This window comes from Sabethes cyaneus, chromosome 2 (genome assembly GCF_943734655.1).
Source record: "Sabethes cyaneus chromosome 2, idSabCyanKW18_F2, whole genome shotgun sequence".
NCBI lineage: Eukaryota > Metazoa > Arthropoda > Insecta > Diptera > Culicidae > Sabethes > Sabethes cyaneus.
The window spans coordinates 199,649,052-199,669,142 of record NC_071354.1 but is presented as its reverse complement, the minus strand read 5'-3'; the positions used below and the strand labels follow the sequence as shown (position 1 = coordinate 199,669,142).

At 38.1% G+C, this 20,091-nt stretch overlaps 1 protein-coding gene across 1 annotated transcript; it reads left to right on the top strand.

Moving 5' to 3' along the window:
• The first annotated feature begins 599 nt into the window (after window positions 1-599).
• On the top strand, window positions 600-11,567 carry LOC128736533 (melatonin receptor type 1A-like). Its single transcript, XM_053831017.1, has 4 exons — window positions 600-652; window positions 2,828-3,411; window positions 4,829-5,001; window positions 10,854-11,567. The coding sequence occupies exons 1-4, from the start codon at window positions 600-602 to the stop codon at window positions 11,565-11,567; spliced, it is 1,524 nt and encodes a 507-aa protein (XP_053686992.1).
• Window positions 11,568-20,091: the final 8,524 nt, after the last annotated feature.

Here is a 20,091-nt window from a genome sequence, read left to right as displayed (position 1 = left end):
CATAATAAAACCAGTGGTAATGATTAATACCGCAATAAAACCTTTATAAATTTCAAGTAAAACCAACTGGCTTAAGAATTGTTACTTGGAATTGGACGCCACCTTAAGTTTTTAACACAATGCGTTACAATCAGGGCTTGAAAAGGAATCGCCATTTATTGGCTGTGACTGCGTGAATGCGTACGCTTTCTGCATTCAACTTGAGCTTTGAAAACGACCATTCGACTGTTTTTTGAATCCAGTTATTTAATCTGCCGTTTGCGCCGTTGCCGCCTACAATCCATGTGGCCTCTCAAGAGAAACCCACAGTCATTCTCCCGCTTTGCGTTCATATTGTAGAGTGTAAACCTCAATCTGACTGGGAGTATAAGGTGACGTATTTGATGAAATGAGAATGATTTTTGAGCATTTCATTTGCTGCTTTGTGTCAGTTAGTTGCTTGCAATTCTTTGTATAGTTTCAATTGCATTTCTGTGAAGTATGCAAATAGCTGTAAAGTAGAGTGTCGAAGGAACGATGCAGAGGACTTTAGCTAATTGATATTTTGACTGGCTGTCCGCATTTTAGTTGTAAGACAATTATACTTCGAATCAATCACAATGAATGGTGCTATCAACAATTTCGTAGAAATTCTCGAATGCGAATCAGTGTTGTAATTGATTACCCAGAATAGTTATTTATTTTTTTGGTTTAATCGTAGTTGTAAGCAAGCTTATGTAAGCTAACTTTGTCAACTGCACACCAGTTTCAAGTCAGTTAGTTAAAGTTAAGTAGTGTTACAAGTCAGGCAAAAATTGGAATCATCGCCAATCATTAGAAGATGTAAAATTGTGGTCTGATGATTTAACTCTTAGTTGAACTACAAACTCTATGAAATTAATAAAAATGATATACAGAGTACAGACATATTTTACATTACAGAATATTTGAACTTTACTCTATTTTACAAATGTATGTAAATGTTTTAGGGCTTTTATTACGATACAGTAAATTATCAATTTGCATAACAAACTGCTAAACATTTTCAAATTGTCAAACATTGTTGAATTGTACCCACATTCGTAGTCCTACAGAACCCCTCAATTGTTCTCCTAGGCACAGACCTCCATACTTCTTTCGTGTCTCTTTGTGTCTCCAAATTAGCTACCCACAGTAAAAGTTTGCCGGTCCAACGCAAGCAAAATGTTCGTTTGTGTTGGACGGTGTTGTACCCGACTGACTTCTTCAGATCAGAACGCTTTCATTCTGCTGTACAATCGGAGGTATGACTCAGCAAACTGCTGATTGTGTTATGCATAGCGTTTGGTGTGAATCTGAATGCGCGATGGTGTAGCTGCAGAAGAAAAAAAGGATCGATTAAAGTCTTGGTTACAATTCAGATAAAGCCATACCAAAGTCTGTTTTTAAGAATTTTTAAAATGCAAAATTATAACAACGGTTGTTGGAAAAGTTGGTAACAAAATAGTTTATTGGTAACAATAGCCTGGTATAATCGTGTTACGTCCTCCCGATCGGGACCTCTTTTGAAAAGTTTTGTTACCTAATAGCAGTGTTGGGCACCGCTAATTCGCTAATTCGCTAACCGACCAATCGAGAAACACTAATTACACTTTATAATTTATACTCAGACCAGCCGAATTGTTGCTGGTCCATAATTCCAAATGAAGTGCCGCTGTTTATTTTAAAATTAGTAAACTATAAAGCATTTTATCCATTATAATAGGATTTGATCTTAGTTTAATTAAGAAAAGTCGTGTAATATATACAAATTAGTAATATTTTGTACAGTGATAGATTACAATGCAAGTTGTTGCGATATGTTCAAAAATAAACAGTGACTGTTAATCCGCAGTTTGCGATTAGTGATTAGCGAAATTTCCATGATTATCGAGCAAATTGTATCGGTTAGCGAATTAGCGAATTAGCGGTGCCCATCACTGCCTAATAGGGTACTATTGAATTGTTTCTCGTCGGACATTTCGTTTTTGGCTTTTGTTCTGATTTGAATCTACATAGTTCTTTTTTGCAAAATACTCTAGCGCAAAGAACTGTAAATGAAAATTGTTATATTAAATTCAATTTGATATACAAAATCAATTTCGTTACTCTTTTATAGCAATCGTTGGAAAGGCAACAATTTTTCATCAAGAGATCAAACATAGCTCCCAACATAGATTGACGTACCACCTCGGTGGTGTGCCGTTTCAGAAATTGAAATTAATTTATTATTTAGTTGACGTCTCGCATCGGCTTTTAGAATAACAGCAGCCATAAAATACATTTTATAGAAACGTAACAATTACACACGGCAGACACCTTACATGAGATAAACTTAAACGTTATTTATGTTGAACAACTCAAAAATCAAAATTGTAACTCAAATCACTCGTGCGAAACTGCTTTTAAAAATCTTAATTTTTATGATTATTTATAATTTCCTCCGAAACAGTTCACTAACTGTCCTAAGCGTATTTTTGTCCAATATGATCAACATTTCAACATTTCAATGAATAAATTAGAAAACTCATTCAACATTAATGGGATAATTAATAAACAACTCTCAATCTAGCAGCCCAAACTGCTTGAAAGCAAACTAATAATTTATTCAATAGACGTTTTACGTCGAAAAAAGCCATGCTCGAGAATAGCAAAATCAAACAAAACATGATGGTCTGTGATATTTTTAGACAGCCTTGGTCTGGATCCGGAGCCTATTCACTGCAAATAGAAATCCAAATAAAAATTTCTAGATTTCCTACACTTTTCTCCCAGAAGCAATTGAACGGAGCACACTTTCACGTTCGTATTTCTTCTCCTTCTTCCACAGAATCAACAAGCCAACATCAGCAGCGGCAGAAATTAACAACGCCTTATTTATCATCGCGCTTTTTCCAGCCGGTTTTGATTGTGTCCGGCTAAGGTCACTTCCCCGGGCTCAGTTTCTGTTCGCCCACGTTAGACAAAGGCATAAACCGAACCACTACAGTATGAATAAAGCCACGCTAAGCAGCACTCTAGCGGCAGTCGTTTCCATCCTAAGTCTGGTAGCGACCGGAGAAGCCGGGGCCGGAGGAGGACAAGAAGGCATCGGATTTGGAGCCAGTGACGAAGGAGGCGGCTTTCCGGTGGCAACAAGTGCTGCCAATTACGATTCCGGTGCCGCCGCTGTCGCCACCGCGGGAACAAATGGCAGTAATATAGTGCTGATAACGCCATTAGCTCTGATGTCGAAACACGGAGGCACTTCCGGTGGCGGAAAACACCACGAGGACGTCTCTCCGGTTACCCTTTCAACAGAGTGGCCCCGATTGGCACGATTGCTGCTGCTGGCCAGCCTCTCCGTCATCGGCAGCATCGGCAACGTGTTCATGATATCGTCAGTAATGATCGAAGACCATCTGAAAAAAGCAGGTACGAAACACACGAGTAGCTTGCAGTAGAAGTTTTTGTCAGGATTCGTTTGGTGCGTGAGTTTCTTCATTTTATACTGTGGAAAATTTTTCAACCCTAGCAGAGTAATTAGCTGCGCTTTAGACATATCAAAGGATCAAATTTTCTTTTTCTTCACTCTCTCTCTTATTCTCTAGCTGCTAGATTTTCCGTTCCCTGTCATGTGAAACAGTTTCAAACTAAAACTTTCGAAATTATTTTCTCTTCTCGATTACCTCACGGCTTTTTTCCTCAATCCACCCACACCCACACACGCACACACTTTTTGTCTTGCTCATTAAATCTGCCCACTGTAAAATAAACACCAAAACTCAGCATCCTGTCAGAGAGCGTCAGTGTCTGCCAGGAAATCCGTCCGCTTTGGTACACCTCGGTTTTCAAATATAAATCCAATCGCAACTTTAACTATTATGTAGTGGGAGGAAAGATAAAAGAGATAGGATTTCCTTTGACGAAAACATGTTGGTAGAAAGATGACTGACTGACTGCCTTATTATCTGTGTCTGCTAACCGTCTAACCGTCTTAAGTTATCAAACAACAGTCGCTGATTGCTGGTAAAAGAGCGGTTTGTTTAAGTTGAGAGAATTTGATATGTTTGATTGATGGATCCTTATTTTATCCTTATTTTGAAAACTTTTCACACCATAAATAATATAAAACATGACGTTAGAAACGTAGCTCATTGCCGTTAAAGAGCACACTTTAGTAAATAACAAACGAAAATCGCAAACAAACTCAATAAATTGACATTGGTTGGTCACTCCAATCGCAAACAGGTTTAGCTAATTATTATAACAAAGTTAGGTAAATTAACAGACATTGTGCTAAAGATTATGAACCAAGAAGTAAGAATTAGAAGAATACAAAATCTCCAGTCGGTGAGAGAGCTTTTTTCTGAAAAAACTCAATTAAACTTAAAGCGATCTCTAAAATAAGACATCCATTTGCAAAATACTTTAACGGCAATAATAAACTATGCATTCCAGCAAAATTTCATGGCAGTCGAATCGGGTTTCCACATAACTTCACGTAGTGAAATTCCATGCGACGCATTATTTCAATCTATAGTTTTATGTAAATCCTTTTACTTAAAAAGTAGGGACGTTTTGATGCTTCATTGTTCCTCTGTGTACAGGTTATATTAAATTTTCTCAACTAAAGTGAACGTTAACGATGAATGTAAAAAACATCAATTGATTTCTACCTCAGAAGATAACGTGACTAAAAGGACGACCCCGAAAAAGGTTCAACCTTTAAATTCTTTCCCCAACCTAGGACTCTTCCAAACTACGAATCGACAGCAGACGCAGCGTTTAGTGTACATACATTACCTTTACCTTTATCTTTCTATCAATCTATATACATCCCATTCTGCAGGTAACGCATTCATAGTGAACATAGCGCTCGCAGATTTACTAATCACTAGTGTAGTGATGCCAGCGTCCACCATAGTGCTCCTTGCTGGTATCGACAATTCGGACACGGAAGTATGCAAATTTCAGTGGTTTCTAGCTGCTTGCTCGTTTTTGGTTAGCATTTTGACCCTAGCAGTAAGTATTCGTAATCAACTACATATATATAAAAAACGATATACACATATCTCTCCCACCATGTCCGCCGGTGTGTAGAAAACTAGTACCTGCCAAATATTTATGTGATAGATGATAGAATGATGATGCATTTTGTGTGTACCAGGCATGTGTAGTATAGAAGCTCGATATATGTACGGCCTAGAATCTCTCAAATCCCTCTATTTAATTAGCAAACTACAATTTGCACAGAAAACAGTATAAGTAGATTTCCATTATCATTATTATTCGTGGAAAATTTTCCCACCGAGAGGCAGTTCACACAGGTAAAGTATAACTTAAAAAATACATTCGAAAACAATATCACTCGTTTGCAGATCCAGGGCCGACACTGCTGGGAATTACTTTCATTAGTGTCCACAAGAGGTTGATCAATTTTTGGCATTTTCATGACTGTAACAGATAGACGTTATTGGTCGATGAATAAAACAAACGGACGTCCAATTTCTCTACGAAGACTTTAATTGAAACTGTTTAAATTAACTCAGACATTAGGTGATGTCAAAAATTTTAACTCATTTTCGCATAGTTCATTAGAAAATTCAGATTAAAAAAGTACTGACACGCTTCTCAGCAATCGTGGAATATATAACGTAAAATTACAGAGATAAATCAAAAATTGTTTCGAAGAAACAATTGCCCAAATATCCTAAAAACCTGTCAACAAGCGACTCAAAAAGTATCCAATTATTCCGAGATATAGCCATTATTATCGTGAAATCAAAGCAACGTCTTGATCGACTGAAGTTTTTGGAGCATCGTTGTAGAATACGAAACCTAAAATTTAATAAGTTTAAATTGGATAAGTTTTCTTCTTTTTTAATTTTAACGTCTTGATCACCAATTTGAAATGTATTTCCAGCTTTAAGACTTTACTAATACCAAAGGCGTAGCCAGAAAATATTCGTATGGGGGGTTTACCAAAAAAATCTCAGAACCTAACGTTAATAAGCATTCAAAAATTACTGGGGAATTACTCTAAGTCAAAAACAACAGTCAGTATAAATTGAGAATAAAATAAAACTAAATGTTGGAAACTAAAGCTTAGACTTGGACTGGGACTCAGGCTCGAACTGGGGCTCGGACTTGGACTTGGACTTGAACTTGGACTTGAACTTGGACTTGGACTTGGACTTGAACTTGAACTTGAACTTGAACTTGAACTTGAACTTGAACTTGAACTTGGACTTGGACTTGGACTTGGACTTGGACTTGGACTTGGACTTGGACTTGGACTTGGACTTGGACTTGGACTTGGACTTGGACTTGGACTTGGACTTGGACTTGGACTTGGACTTGGACTTGGACTTGGACTTGGACTTGGACTTGGACTTGGACTTGGACTTGGACTTGGACTTGGACTTGGACTTGGACTTGGACTTGGACTTGGACTTGGACTTGGACTTGGACTTGGACTTGGACTTGGACTTGGACTTAGGCTTTGAACTACCTATCCCTTCTCCTCATCGTTCAGTGACTACTCCCACGACAAACACCGAAAGCTTTTCCTGCTCCGCAGCTTGCCCTACCTTGTATAAGGTTCTGTGTGTCCAGCGAAGATTTTCAAACCTCGTAAACTATTGGTTGTTGTATTTCTTACTTATAGTAGCGTACAGCCTAGGTTGCTCTTGCCGCATCAAAAATTCCTCTCCGCTGTACTCGTTCCTGGGCTACTCGTCGCCAATTCGTTGAGCGTCTCGATACACGCAAGCTGGCTCCAACTTGGTCGAGCCATCTAGCAGGTTGGGCTCCTCTATTCCTGGCTCAGGTGAGGTACTTGAAGAGTACGGATTTCACCGCACTATCGTCCGCACTATATCCTTACGCCATGAGCGGCCCTCCGTAGTCTCCTAACTTTTGCTAGGCATACGATGGAAATCTCTAGAAGTAGTGCCTGGAGCTCGAGGCTCATACGACTATGCCACTCTCCGTTATTTGTTTGTACTCCGTAAGAATAGTCCGCAATAATTTTTGTTCAAATACAGCAAGTGCACGTATGTCTTGCGTGAGTAAAATTACAGTCTCAAGTCCGTAAAGGACTACCGATCTGATTTGTACATCGTTTTGTACATCATCAGTTTCATGCGGCGGCTTTCATTTTGATCAATGCTTATTGCGGAGGAAAAAGTAGGCTCGTCTTTCAGATTCAATGTATCGTTGAATCTCCTTACTCGTATTATTGTTGGCGGTGACCAGAAACCGGAATTCCAGTTCATCTGGTTCATATGGTAGGAAGGTTCTTCCTGTCATATATTTGGTTTTCACTACATTTACTGGCATGCGCAAAGGTGGGGCAACAATTCTAAAAAACATGAAAACAAAATATAGAAAATCCCAAAAGTTTGGATGCAAACATATGTGTTTCTCCTAAAAGAAGTATACTGAACACAATAATACCGAAAATACTCATTTTTCCCACCTCTGGGCACCTTTTAGCCTCAGTTTTTAGCAGGGGGGATTTATTGCTGTCAAATTCCATACATGTGTGCGTTACCGCAGATGGTGTTTGGTCCATGACGTTTGTACTGTCATGGACCAAACGACGTGTGATTGATTTCGAGCCATGGGACTCGCAACTCTATTTTTGTCTGCTGCAGTTGACAGAAACTCAAACCCAAACACGCAGCGCAATTGTCGTTTGTATTGTTTTGATCCCGATAATGCATTTATCTGATTTTTAGCGTAAATAAAACAAACTAAGAAACTTTTCAGAAGCTACATATGCAGGCAAGAGCAGCAAATCGGTGAGAAAAAAAGTAGCAAGAGCGGCATTGAAAATTATGGTCACCTGCCTGCACCTTCAAATGTGAGTTTCACAATTCCTTACCGATAGATCCCCCCTGGTTTTTAGTCTGGCCTCCGCCGTCCCAAGGTTTCCAGTAATGATGTCGAGATCGTCTGCGAAGGCTAGGAGTTGGCTACTTTTACCACAGAGAACAGACATCCAAGCGAAAGGTCCCTACTTGGATAAAACTTATGTCAAATTAGTTGGGAAACTATAGTGATGATGTCGCTGAAGGCGCATAAAATTCTACACTTAACCACACTAAACTCACAACAGCTAGCTTCTGGCGCTAGCATAACGCTTATTGTCCATATATACTAGCGCCAGAGGAGCCAAAGGTTGTCAGTGTGCAAATCAAAAGAATCATTTAGTTGGGAAACTATAGTGGTGGTGACGCTAGCATATTAGGTGATTTTAATTTAAAATTTGATCCAAGAATTCCCAAAAAATTTGTTTCTGAATGGATGTCTGTTCTCTGTGCTTTTACTGAAGAGCGTTCCTCGCATTAGTATGGCCGCTGGCCGGATCACACCTTGAATAGCGATGTTGAATAACCTACAAAATAGTCCATTCCCGGAACCCTCCGCGCGATTCGAAGGGTCTCGAGAGTGCCCCCGAAACACGCACATAGCACATCAGTTGCTCCAGGGTAGCGATGATCAGCCGCGTCAGTTTTTCCGGAAACCCGTTCTCGTACATTATCTACCATACTTTTTCGCGTTCGACTGAATCGCATGCTGCCCTGAATACCACGAAAATTATGATGCATAAGCAAGTTGTACTTGCGACATTTCTGAAAATTTGATCTGTAGCAGCAATAAGTGAATCCTTAGGTACAGCCGTCTTTAAAACATAAGCCTTCTTCATCGACAGACCTTGCAGCCGGTTATTAAAGTATAGGACAGTTACGGGGCCAGTGTAATGATTTTGCTGGCTGACTCTAGTAGCACCACCCAACAGAGATTCGAGCATACGATGACTAGTTTGTTAGACCAGCATTGTACTTCAAAGCTAGCTGGGCAGTCGTAGAAGCACGAGCCCCCAGCAAACCTACCTGGTACAGTACTATGGAAAATCTCGCTCTTGGGGACAGACGACGTAACAAGATCTAGGATAAAATCTTGTAGGTGGTGTTGATCAGCGTAATTATGGCAATCAAGTCGATCGCCCTTTTGTAGATAGGACAAACCACTTTTTCCATCCATTCATCCGGGAGTTTCCCCACCTCCCGAATCCTTGAAATTATCCAATGAAGTGCCATTGCAAGTGGTTCCTTACCATTTTTTAGAGTTCTACTGACTTCCCGGCGCTTTCCACTTTTTCGTCAGGACTCTTTGAGAAGCCAGATACTATTATAGTTCGAAGGCACTCGTAGGCTACTTTCTGGTCCCTTGTTCCTCCTCAGGATCGCTGCGCATTTCTTAAATTTGTTTGACACATCAATCCCATATATTGAAGATAAGATAATTTCTAAAGAGCCAAATCTTGCAAGCGATATTGCTCCTGCCTAAAACGATTCTCACTGTATAAACATGGGGATGGTATTGGATGTCCATGCTTCTTCGCATTTCCATTCACATTTAACAATTTTTTTATATATATAGGGTATGTTGCTGCTTTGTCGTAATTGCCTATTCCCGTCCTGTCCAACACAAATTATTAAAAATATCAGCATTTTTATGACACACAATGCAAAACTAGTAATTCCCTAATATTTTAGTTTGTTGTCTATCATACGCGATCAATCAAAGTGAGCTGAGATCTATTTAAAAGCTTTTTATCGTTAAAGAAGTCCTACCAACCAAATTTCCTACGTTTTTTCGTGCGACGAAGAAGAAAACGTTTTAATTTCCGTCATCCGTAAATGAAAATAACTCACGCAAGGCATTGTCGTTATTCTACAGCCAGGAAAACTTTCCTGACATGCAGAAATTTTGCAGAATAATATTTGTCATACCGTCCTAAAAATTGTTGTGATTTTTAGTTCGGACGATGTAAAATTTTGATGGACGGATTTTAAAACGGTACGATGAATTCAAGAAATAAAGTCAGTTGCGTAATTTCAATAATATGTTTTAATAAGCGCTTTTTAATGATTTCAAAGTTCACGGATCGGAAGGCAAGTGTGTATTAGTCAAATCAGCACAAGAACTTTTGGGATATTCACTAAATCCATCCAACAAATGATAAAAATTAGAATGGTTTTACTTACTACGACGGGAATTAGAAATAAACCCCATATTGACTTTGCCCAATTTGGTATTCGCCTCTGATTCAACAAGTTAAGTTTCAAATATGTTCACTACGCAAATGTTGACTCGAAGAATGCTGTGGAGGAATTTAATATAGCATAATATTTATAGTATTATGAGCTAAAGAAAAATTTGCGGATAAATAGAGACAAAATGATTTTCAAAACTTGGCGATTAATTCTTTTTCTATAAAACTATCAATTTTCACATTTAAATGCTATCATGAGTCGTTCGATGTAGTCTATGGCACAAAGTAATGTTTATGCATTATATTGCTTTTTATTCGTCCTGCTAACTCAGCTTGACCGGATTCTATGCGTATTTCAAAATAAAAATAAAAATGTACATAGAAAAACTTAACTTTTAACTGTGCTTTGCAACTTTATCGAAAGAAATTATTGTAATGTTTGGCATTTTTGCAAGAGAACATAAATGTGTATCTTTACTAGAAAGGGTAACTAAGCAAAATCAATTATCGGGTCAACTTTTCTAACCGATTCCCAGGAAGTTCAACCAGAAACTTCCCAAATTAGATCAGTATCAGTATTAGATCAGTAATAGTTACTAGCCGTCCTATGCGAGCATATATGTTTAGTGTGTAACTGTGAACTACAACTCAATATAACAAGTGATAGCTCTAATCAATGTACAATAACTGGTTTAATTTGCATATATTAAGCATTGTTGTCCGTGGAACATAGCGCCCTATTAATGTGAATGCTTACGATGGGCAAGCCAAGCATACTAATGTATACTATGTTCGACTATTTCCACAGATGATGGCGATTGAAAACTATTTGCGCCTTTGCACGAGCCAAAACGAACGCAGCTGGTTCAACAAGACCAATGTGACGGTCATCCTGCTACTGATCTGGTTCGTGGCGAGTGTATCCTCAGGAATGCAATTCGTGTATGACATCAGCTTCGATTACTGTGACCGCAAATCGAACCACATCGTCCCGTCGGAGGCCGGTTGGATTGGCCTGATAGTGCTGCTTCCTTTGCTGCTAACCTTTCTCTCACATATTCGAATCATCGTCGATGTGAAGCGTAACATGAGTCTACCGAACTTTAAGCCAAACCTTGCCTACACATGGGATCTCTCGCTGGCACGGACCAATTTTTACAGCTTCCTTGTGTTCGTACTGTTTTGGTTACCATTCTGCATCATCCTAGCGTATGGGACAACCAAAAGCGTGCCGAACCGAGTTTTCTACAATACGGCCTGGATTGGGCTATCAAAGTCTTGCTTCCACAACGTGATCTACTGTCTAACGAATCGCCATTTTCGCAGTGCGTACATCAGTCTATTCAACTATTGCTGCTGCAAGACGACGGTTGCCGTGTCCCGGCGGCAACGGATCGACGGTAGCCGGCCAACGGCCGACGTTAGAGTCCACATCATACCCGGTTACAACATGTACTCGTACACCAGCCCACAACGCTCGGGCAACAGCCATTGGGGCAAGCGCGAGTGCCACGAATTATGATCGGAAACGTAGCTAAATTAATTGAAAACGAGGTACGATTTCGATTAATTTACTAGGAAATTTAAATCGGCAGTACGCCTAAATTATGCGTCATAAACTGCATCGAAAATAAACTTTTAGAATCGGACACAAATTTGTACGAAACCAATCGTTGTTGGGTGAACCGTAACGAAACCGAGTACTACATCAACAAAGGACAAAATTGTTACTAAATTGAACAACCATTCCCCACTGTACAGCTGGTATTCGCAGGGAAAAAACTTTGAGTCGATACAATTCGTTCGTTCGCATAGTGCTTTGAGCATAATTCATTGCCTATCGTTTAAATTTGCTTTTCAAACCAGTTAGTTGATCGTTGTTAAGCTTTGCGCCAATAAGCTAGTATGGACGGTAATCTACATTTCTGCTGAATTCACATCGCAGAGAGACCCTACAGCAAATCTCAAAATACCTTTTCGTTTAAAAAAAATAATAATTTTTTAAATTTTTATGTAGTCAGTTATGCGATCAATTCTTAGCACAGGTTTTTTAATTGCTATGACTCAAGGCCCAGAAACAATGCATTTTAATAACTTGTGGAAATTTGATAGAAAGTCCATGAAAAACCACTAAATTTCCGCAACAACTCATTATTTCATTTTCATTTCATTTGCATTTAAAATTGTCCGATAGCGTAAGGCAAGCCTTTTTTACCTGCTATCTCCGATCTTACTAACAGTCTTACAGTACAGTACAGTCTTCTTTTAAAACTACTACTAATAGGCTAATTTGTATTACTAATGTCGGTTCCAATGTTCTAGTGAGCCCCTCTTAAAAAATGCTTCTGACGGTAATTGGTAATTAAAATTCGTATGGATTGTGCCTGGGCCTTTAGTCATAGTTGAGTAGGTACATAATGAATATTTTAATAAAATGAAGGTCGAAGATATCATCCCTATTTTTGTTTATATTAGTTCAAGTTAGTTTAATTAGTTTTTTATCCTAAGAAGTGAGTAAAAATCAACATTTAAAATCAAAATGAACTAAAATCAAATATACAAAACGACTATTTTCTACAGCCGCACACACACACACATTTCAAAGTTAACTCTCGTGAGTCAAGTGCAATATTTACTATGGAAGACACTGTAACACAATTTAAAGCCTGGCTAAAAGTAATCTGGACGCATAGAATACCTTATCCAGATTTTTACGAGCCATAATGGCGGACAGCATAGTCCGTGTTCGTAATTATTTGAACAGCATTTTTGACATTTCAGTAATAGACCAAATCACCATACCGTCAATTGACAGATACTGGCGCCCTTGTTTACATTTTGGAAAACTTTCCTTTCCGTTTATAGCGAATGTAGCGTGTGTTTTAACATTTTACAGGCATGATGGCGTTTTAAATTTACTCCTAATGCTGTTTAAACAACAAACTTGCCGTTTAACAGCTAAAACTTTTTTGGACTCTGCGGTCTGTTTGTAAACAAGGGCGCCACTATCTGCCAGATGACGTCACCTTGATTTGGTCTATAGGCCAAATCATCATACCGTCAATTGACAGATACTGGCGCCCTTGTTTACATTTTGGAAAGTTTTCCTTCTCGTTTATAGCGAAAGTAGCGTGTGTTTTAGCATTTTACAGGCATAATGGCTTTTTAAATTTAGTCCTAATGCTGGTTAAACTCGGTTTAAACAACAAACTTGCCGTTTAAACAGGTGAAACTTTTTTGGATTCTGCGGTCTGTTTGTAAACAAGGGCGCCAGTATCTGCCAGATGACGTCACCTTGATTTGGACTATACATCGAATGTTTTCTTTCCGCACGTTCCTTTGGGTCTATCGTGAACGTGTGGAAACAAAATGTCCGATGTATTCGCGTTGACGGCATTAAACACTAAACGATCTCTTGCACACTCATAGAAATGCCCGTATGTACGTGTGGGTGAAAATCTGCCAAAATGTTTCGATCTCTTGCGCTCTTTAAGAAATTCCTATTCCGCTTTACCCCTACAGTAAACTTTTGGAGGTGGCAGCAACTTACGTTCGTCAACGGTAATTACTGAAATGTCAAAAATGCTGCTTAAATATTTATTACGAACAGTTTATGCCGTCCGCCATTATGGCTCGTAAAAATTTGGATAATTCAGGACTGGAGTGTCGTAACCATAAAAGAATGAATCGTAGTATCCAGCTTTTTACGAGCCATAATGGCGGACGTGTTCGTAATATTTGAACAGCATTTTTGACATTTCCTCAATACAATACATCGCACGTTTTCTTTCCGCGTGTTCACGGTAAAACTAAAGGAATGTACGGAAAGAAAACGTGCGATGTATTGTATTGAGGAAATGTCAAAAATGCTGTTCAAATATTACGAACACGTCCGCCATTATGGCTCGTAAAAAGCTGGATTTTTATCCAGCTTTAAGTTTCATTATGGCTCGTAAAAAGCTGTAAAAGTTCGTGTTTGCTGATGAATTCGGAAAGAAGGCCATGATCTGGCAAGGAATACGTAGTTGTGGACTGAAGACTGAGCCTTTCATCACTTCCAGATTTACTTTTAGTCAGACTTTATTTCAGTTGTATTTGAAAATAAAAATCATCATTTTTATGAAATTTACTGGTAATGGCCGCACTTCAGTTTTACATTCATATTTGATTCAATAGTCAGCTTTGGAATATCATTTTAATAATAAGTTTGTCCTGCAGCCTGCTGGATAACCTGGAAAATACTTTTGAGCATACTTTCAAAACCGCCCGAAAATTTATCATTTATCATCAGCCCGCCATTATGGCTCGTAAAAAGCTGGAGAGAGAAAAGTCCGCAATGACGTGAGTAGCCAGAATGACTCACATACTGAGGGTTGGTAAACAGAATTCGTGGTCTGTTTTATTCTCTAGCATTTTTATGAAACTGCGAGTTTCACGTCATACTGGGAGTTCCATAAGAACACCAGAAAATAAAAGAGACGACTAATTCCGTCTACCAATCCTGATGATTCCGAACATAGGAGTTGAAACAGTTTGTGTAAAGTTGTGAAACGAGTAAATAATGAAGAAAGGAATGCGGGAGTTAGGAGTTGAATATTATTAGTATTATTCCTACTGCAAACAGCTTTGACGATGCCCCCTGCTTATATCAAAATTTATCGCTGCGTGTGTGTGGTGTGATTAACTTTTATGGAAACAGAAATAACATATAAGGGGTAATTGATAATCAACGAACAATGGCGAACAACAAAGGGTCGAAAAGTGAACACAAGGTGGGATGTAAAGATCACTTAAGAAGTAATACCTCTACTAGCTTAATCTTTTATTCGGCCCTGCTACTTCTGATAGTCACTCACAGCTCAGTTTCGAACATACGACGATTTGCTTGCCCGTGACGCGACGTTGTGGCCAATCGTGAAGTACAACTCAATGTATGCAATGAATTAGCTACCTAAATGGTATCTCAAAACATGTGTAACTGTTCATTTTTACTATTTGTGCAAATCTCTCCATCAATCAAGTGCTAACAGATATATTTGTTGTGAAGTTGTGCTGATGTCTATATCATTAAAAATGGTTCTAATTCTAAAAAGGGAATTTTGACAACAAGCAGTCACATCCTGAAACAGATCCATTCCAAGAGAATTAAAAGACTAAAACATTCAAAACAAGCTAGGAAAGCAAGGAACCAGTTTCTTTTCTTCAGAAAAAATATACATAAACAAAACACATGAAAGATGTCCAAATTTAAACAGCCCTCAAAGGTGCATTCGTTATTTTCAGAGAGAGAGAAATAGTCTTAAAAGTCAAAAAAGTTGCAGTAAACAATAAATCGATATTTAAAGTGAATGTCAATAATAGAACACTACAACAAACATCAACAACCCTCACCCCGTTCCATTAAGCTAAAACAGAAGAAAGGTTAACTTTTTTTTGCGCTAAAATCATCCTGTATTTTGCGGTTTTATAACCAATAAACGCAATCACGAAGAAAAGCTGTCATGTAAATACATACACAAACATCAAACTGACTGTTTACATAACTGTATGAAACTGAAAGCAAGAAAACCAAAAAAACTAGATGTGTCATAAAAACATCAAAACTATTTATCGATGTGGCTACACTTTTTTAATTCCAAAGGGACAAAAAGAAAGAAAGTAGGTAATGTTCCGAGAGCCGATGATTAAAGTGCATGCAGAAGTCACAGCATTGGCCAACTATCTATCAAGTTCCCTTTGGAATATCATTAACATTTCTTATTCATTTTATATTGCCTTTTCAATAACTGTGATGTTTTAACATGAAAATAGCATGAAACCTAACTTAAGAAATTGTTAGCTGTTATTGTAAAACGACACCGGAGTGTTTGGAAAACATTACTATTGTAAAAGCTAAAAATCATCTGTCATTCGTGATTCATTCGTCGAAGAGTATAACACATATTCATATAATAGTATCTCAAAAGACCAGCAGTAGTGCGGACCTAGCGTAGTTATATCTCGAAGTATTGATTAGTAGAAAAGTTAAATATTCGAGAAGGTAAAAGACAAATATATGAACAATAAGCATCTGAAAAAATATTTTAATTGGGTATCGTAGAAACTAAAATATTCATTTTAGCTGTAAAAATGTTGTATACAAAACAAATCAAAATTGAGAACCATAAACAATAAAAATGTTCAAAAATACGTATATTGGCAGTATTGATTAACATGTAGTAGAATCGCAAAGAACAGACATCCAGGCAACTGAATTAATTTGACCTAATCCATTTAGTAAATTTTTAAATTTAAATTTTAAAATCATACTTCACATTCGTCAACGCTTTGCCAAATTTTCCATCTTGCTGCCTTGCAAAAAGGCAGCGTCATATCACATTTCGGCTAGCATTTGTCTAACTAATCTCCAGCTGCCTTAAGGACTGCCAGTTTTTTACCAGACTTCTCTGTTCTCGCTTTGAACGTGGTTTTGGCAGACTTTGAAAATACGTGTCCAGTTTTGCCGTGAGGAAAGAAAATTGTGCTGTGTAACCTGAAATGCCATTTTTGACTGTTAAACACGAACACAAACACTCTTCACTCTTCAGTTATTAAAAAACTTAACCCGAGGACGAGTAAGGCCGTCTGAAGACGGTCTTAACTTTCGGAGCTCCAAAGCCACACATGCAGGGTAAGGTGGGGCAAGATGGGCCAGCTGCATTAACATGAAAGTTTTAACTTAATCCAAGCCAAGCTTGGTGTTTACAACGATTTTCTCATATAGTACCTAAAGTAATGTTCTTTTATAATTATAATTCGTAACTAATCTTTTACCCGCTTTCGACAGAACAATTTGAATGTAAAATCGCTGCATTTGTTACGCGATGCATGAAACGATACAAAACGAGCAGATTCAATATTTCGTCAGTAGAAAAAATGACATTATGTTTTCTGTGTGCTCTTATCATTTCTAAAACCACATAGGATAACAAAATTTGTTATATACTACAAAAGTTTTAAATAAACATGTATTTTGTTCTACCAGCTCGACAGGGGCAAGATGGGTTACATTGAAAAAGGCTTGTGTGGCACCCTATGTTTGTCCATATACAGTCAACTTTCGTTCGTTGGGCTATCTTTAAGTGGGCTACGTTTTAATCGGGCTCCCGTTAATTGGGCTATAGCCCATCTAAAACGAAGTCAAACGTCATTTCTGACAGTGTATTTTTTCTAGACTAATCTCAAGTTTTTAGTCTTGACCTTGAAATGCGGTCATACATATATATTATTTTTTTTTTTTATATTTTTTTGAAACGATGGTTCTACAATTGATGAAGGGACGGTAGGGAAAGAAATGAAAATTTTTTGGTGAAGGTGGGGAAGAGCGGAAAGGAAGGGGGGGAGGGGTATTGGTAGCTATGCTTGACAAGTAGTCATTTTGACTCCTACCTTTTGTCCAATACTGGAAGGTGCATGAGTCGAACCAAGCTGTAATCTGAGATTACAACCGGATTCGAACCCACAACACCCGCCAGGGCATGTGGTTCGCTGGTACTTGTACCTTTGAACCATAGAGGCTCATGCACCTTCCAGTATTGGACAAAAGGTAGGAGTCAAAATGACTACTTGTCAAGCATAGCTACCAATACCCCCCCCCCCCCCTCCCCCTTCCTTTCCGCTCTTCCCCACCTTCACCAAAAAGTTTTCATTTTTTTCCCTACCGTCCCTTCATCAATTGTAGAACCATCGTTTCAAAAAAATATTAATATATATGTATGACCGCATTTCAAGGTCAAGACTAAAAACTTGAGATTAGTCTATTACATAGGAACGGGGCCTTCCCTCGAAAACCCGCGCCGAGAAACGCGGCTAACACAAGCTCACAGACGAACAACGTCACGTGCAATACCTTGCAAGTCGTAAGGGCCGGCATAGTGTCGTCGTCCTGAAAGTAAACAGTAGTTAGATTAAAACTTCTCGCTCGGTGGTAATCTGCAATTGATGTAGGAAGCGGCACAATATGTGTCGATAACCCAACCTAACGCGTCGCTATCCTTGAGAAGTGGATTTTGCGGTCTCCTTTTGTCCAGCGCCTCTATGGTTCAAAGGTACAAGTACCAGCGAACCACATGCCCTGGCGGGTGTCGTGGGTTCGAATCCGGTTGTAATCTCAGATTACAGCTTGGTTCGACTCATGCACCTTCCAGTATTGGACAAAAGGTAGGAGTCAAAATGACTACTTGTCAAGCATAGCTACCAATACCCCCCCCCCTTCCTTTCCGCTCTTCCCCACCTTCACCAAAAAATTTTCATTTCTTTCCCTACCGTCCCTTCATCAATTGTAGAACCATCGTTTCAAAAAAATATTAGTATTTTTTCTACCGTGGGGCCCTTGAATGCATTATTTCAAATGCAGAAAATAATTTATATATTATACCTTGCAACAATTTTAGGAGTCCTCCGCAAATTCGTTTTTTTAATAATAATTATCCTGTACTTACTTAATACATTGAAAATATGCTTGTCTAACAAGGAGGGGTGCAGTGAAGAGGCAATAACGAAAAACTGATAGTTCAAATTGCTAAATTGCAAACATATGAGCAAACGCAGAAAATAACCACGCTAATAATTTTCGCGTGCGACTCTAAATAGGTGGAACTCCGCAATAGAAAATATTAAAATTAATTAAATGGAACACAGTTGCATCATGTCGTTATCTGATCATTTTTAAACTTGACCGTCTCATTCATTAGCATCACGGGGAAACAGTTAAAAATGCCAATATATGTTAATATGGTCGTATGAAATTCTACTTTTTACTTGTTGAAAAATCTAGAAATAAATTTCAACAGTGAAAAGATAAAGTTTCACTTTGACTCCGTGTTTAATCAGGGTACATATTTTTATAAACCTTTCTGCGACGATTGCGACAAAAATAATTGATGTATCCCTCGTAGGTAATCATTGGTAATCATGATTAATTTATAGCACAGAGAACAGACTACCAGGTAATTGACAAAAAGTGTGTAAAAGGTTTTTATGTAATCGACGAGTAATCCTTCAATAGAGCACCCCTCGAGCAGTAAGTGGCAAACTAAATCTTGATGTCGCTGCCATCGCTGCTATGTAACTCCAGCACAAAGAAATATTGATAAAGGTACATGGATATTTTTTGATGTGTTTGGCAAACTATTTCTGGAGGGCGCTACCGACAGATTTTACACACAAAAAATCGATTACTTTCTTCGAGCCTGTTAATCTGTTCTCTGTGTTTATAGTAATCACAAGAGGTTGATTACTGGTAGTCAGAGGAAATCAGTAAAGTAATCAAAGGTAACGTTTTTCAAAGGTGCTGTTGCGAAAGCAACTAAAGACTTTTCCGAATTATTAACCACCGTTTATTTACGACGATATCTGTGTGCGGACGACGGGTTAAATATTTCCTACCGATTATAGATATATAATATATAGAGATACATAGTTAGAATCTTGTGCATGTTTGTATAAATCAATGTTACCGTATGAAACTGTCATTTTCATATTTTATAATTACTTACGTTTAGTGTCTTTAGGATAATCAATTAGTTTTTATAAATTGTGTGTTAACACGTGCCGTAAGTGCTGAAACAATTGTATATAGATAAGCTAGGTTAGCTTCTAGGTTTACGAGTTATTTAATTGAATTTTAACAGTTACCTGCCGTAGATTTTATGTTTACTGTAATCGTTAGCTTTAGGTTCACTTTAGGATTAAGATGATCTTAGCTTTAGGATAATATATAGATAAATAGCTTGATAAATATAGATAAATTTGATTGCACGTTATTCTGAGTCGAAATTTTTCTTACTTCCTTTTTATCCGCTTTCCAGAGAGTTAATGATTTTTCTGACAGATAGATGCAAGATATTTTAATTATGCAAGGTGCACGATTGTGGGTCTGCAGTAGTGTTAGTGGGCACGGTTTGTGGTAATAAGAGAGGTATGGTATTTTATATTTAATTTGTAATTGCTATCGATGTTGGTTCGTTTCTGACACGTTCGCAACACTCCCCTCCAGTACGTCGCGA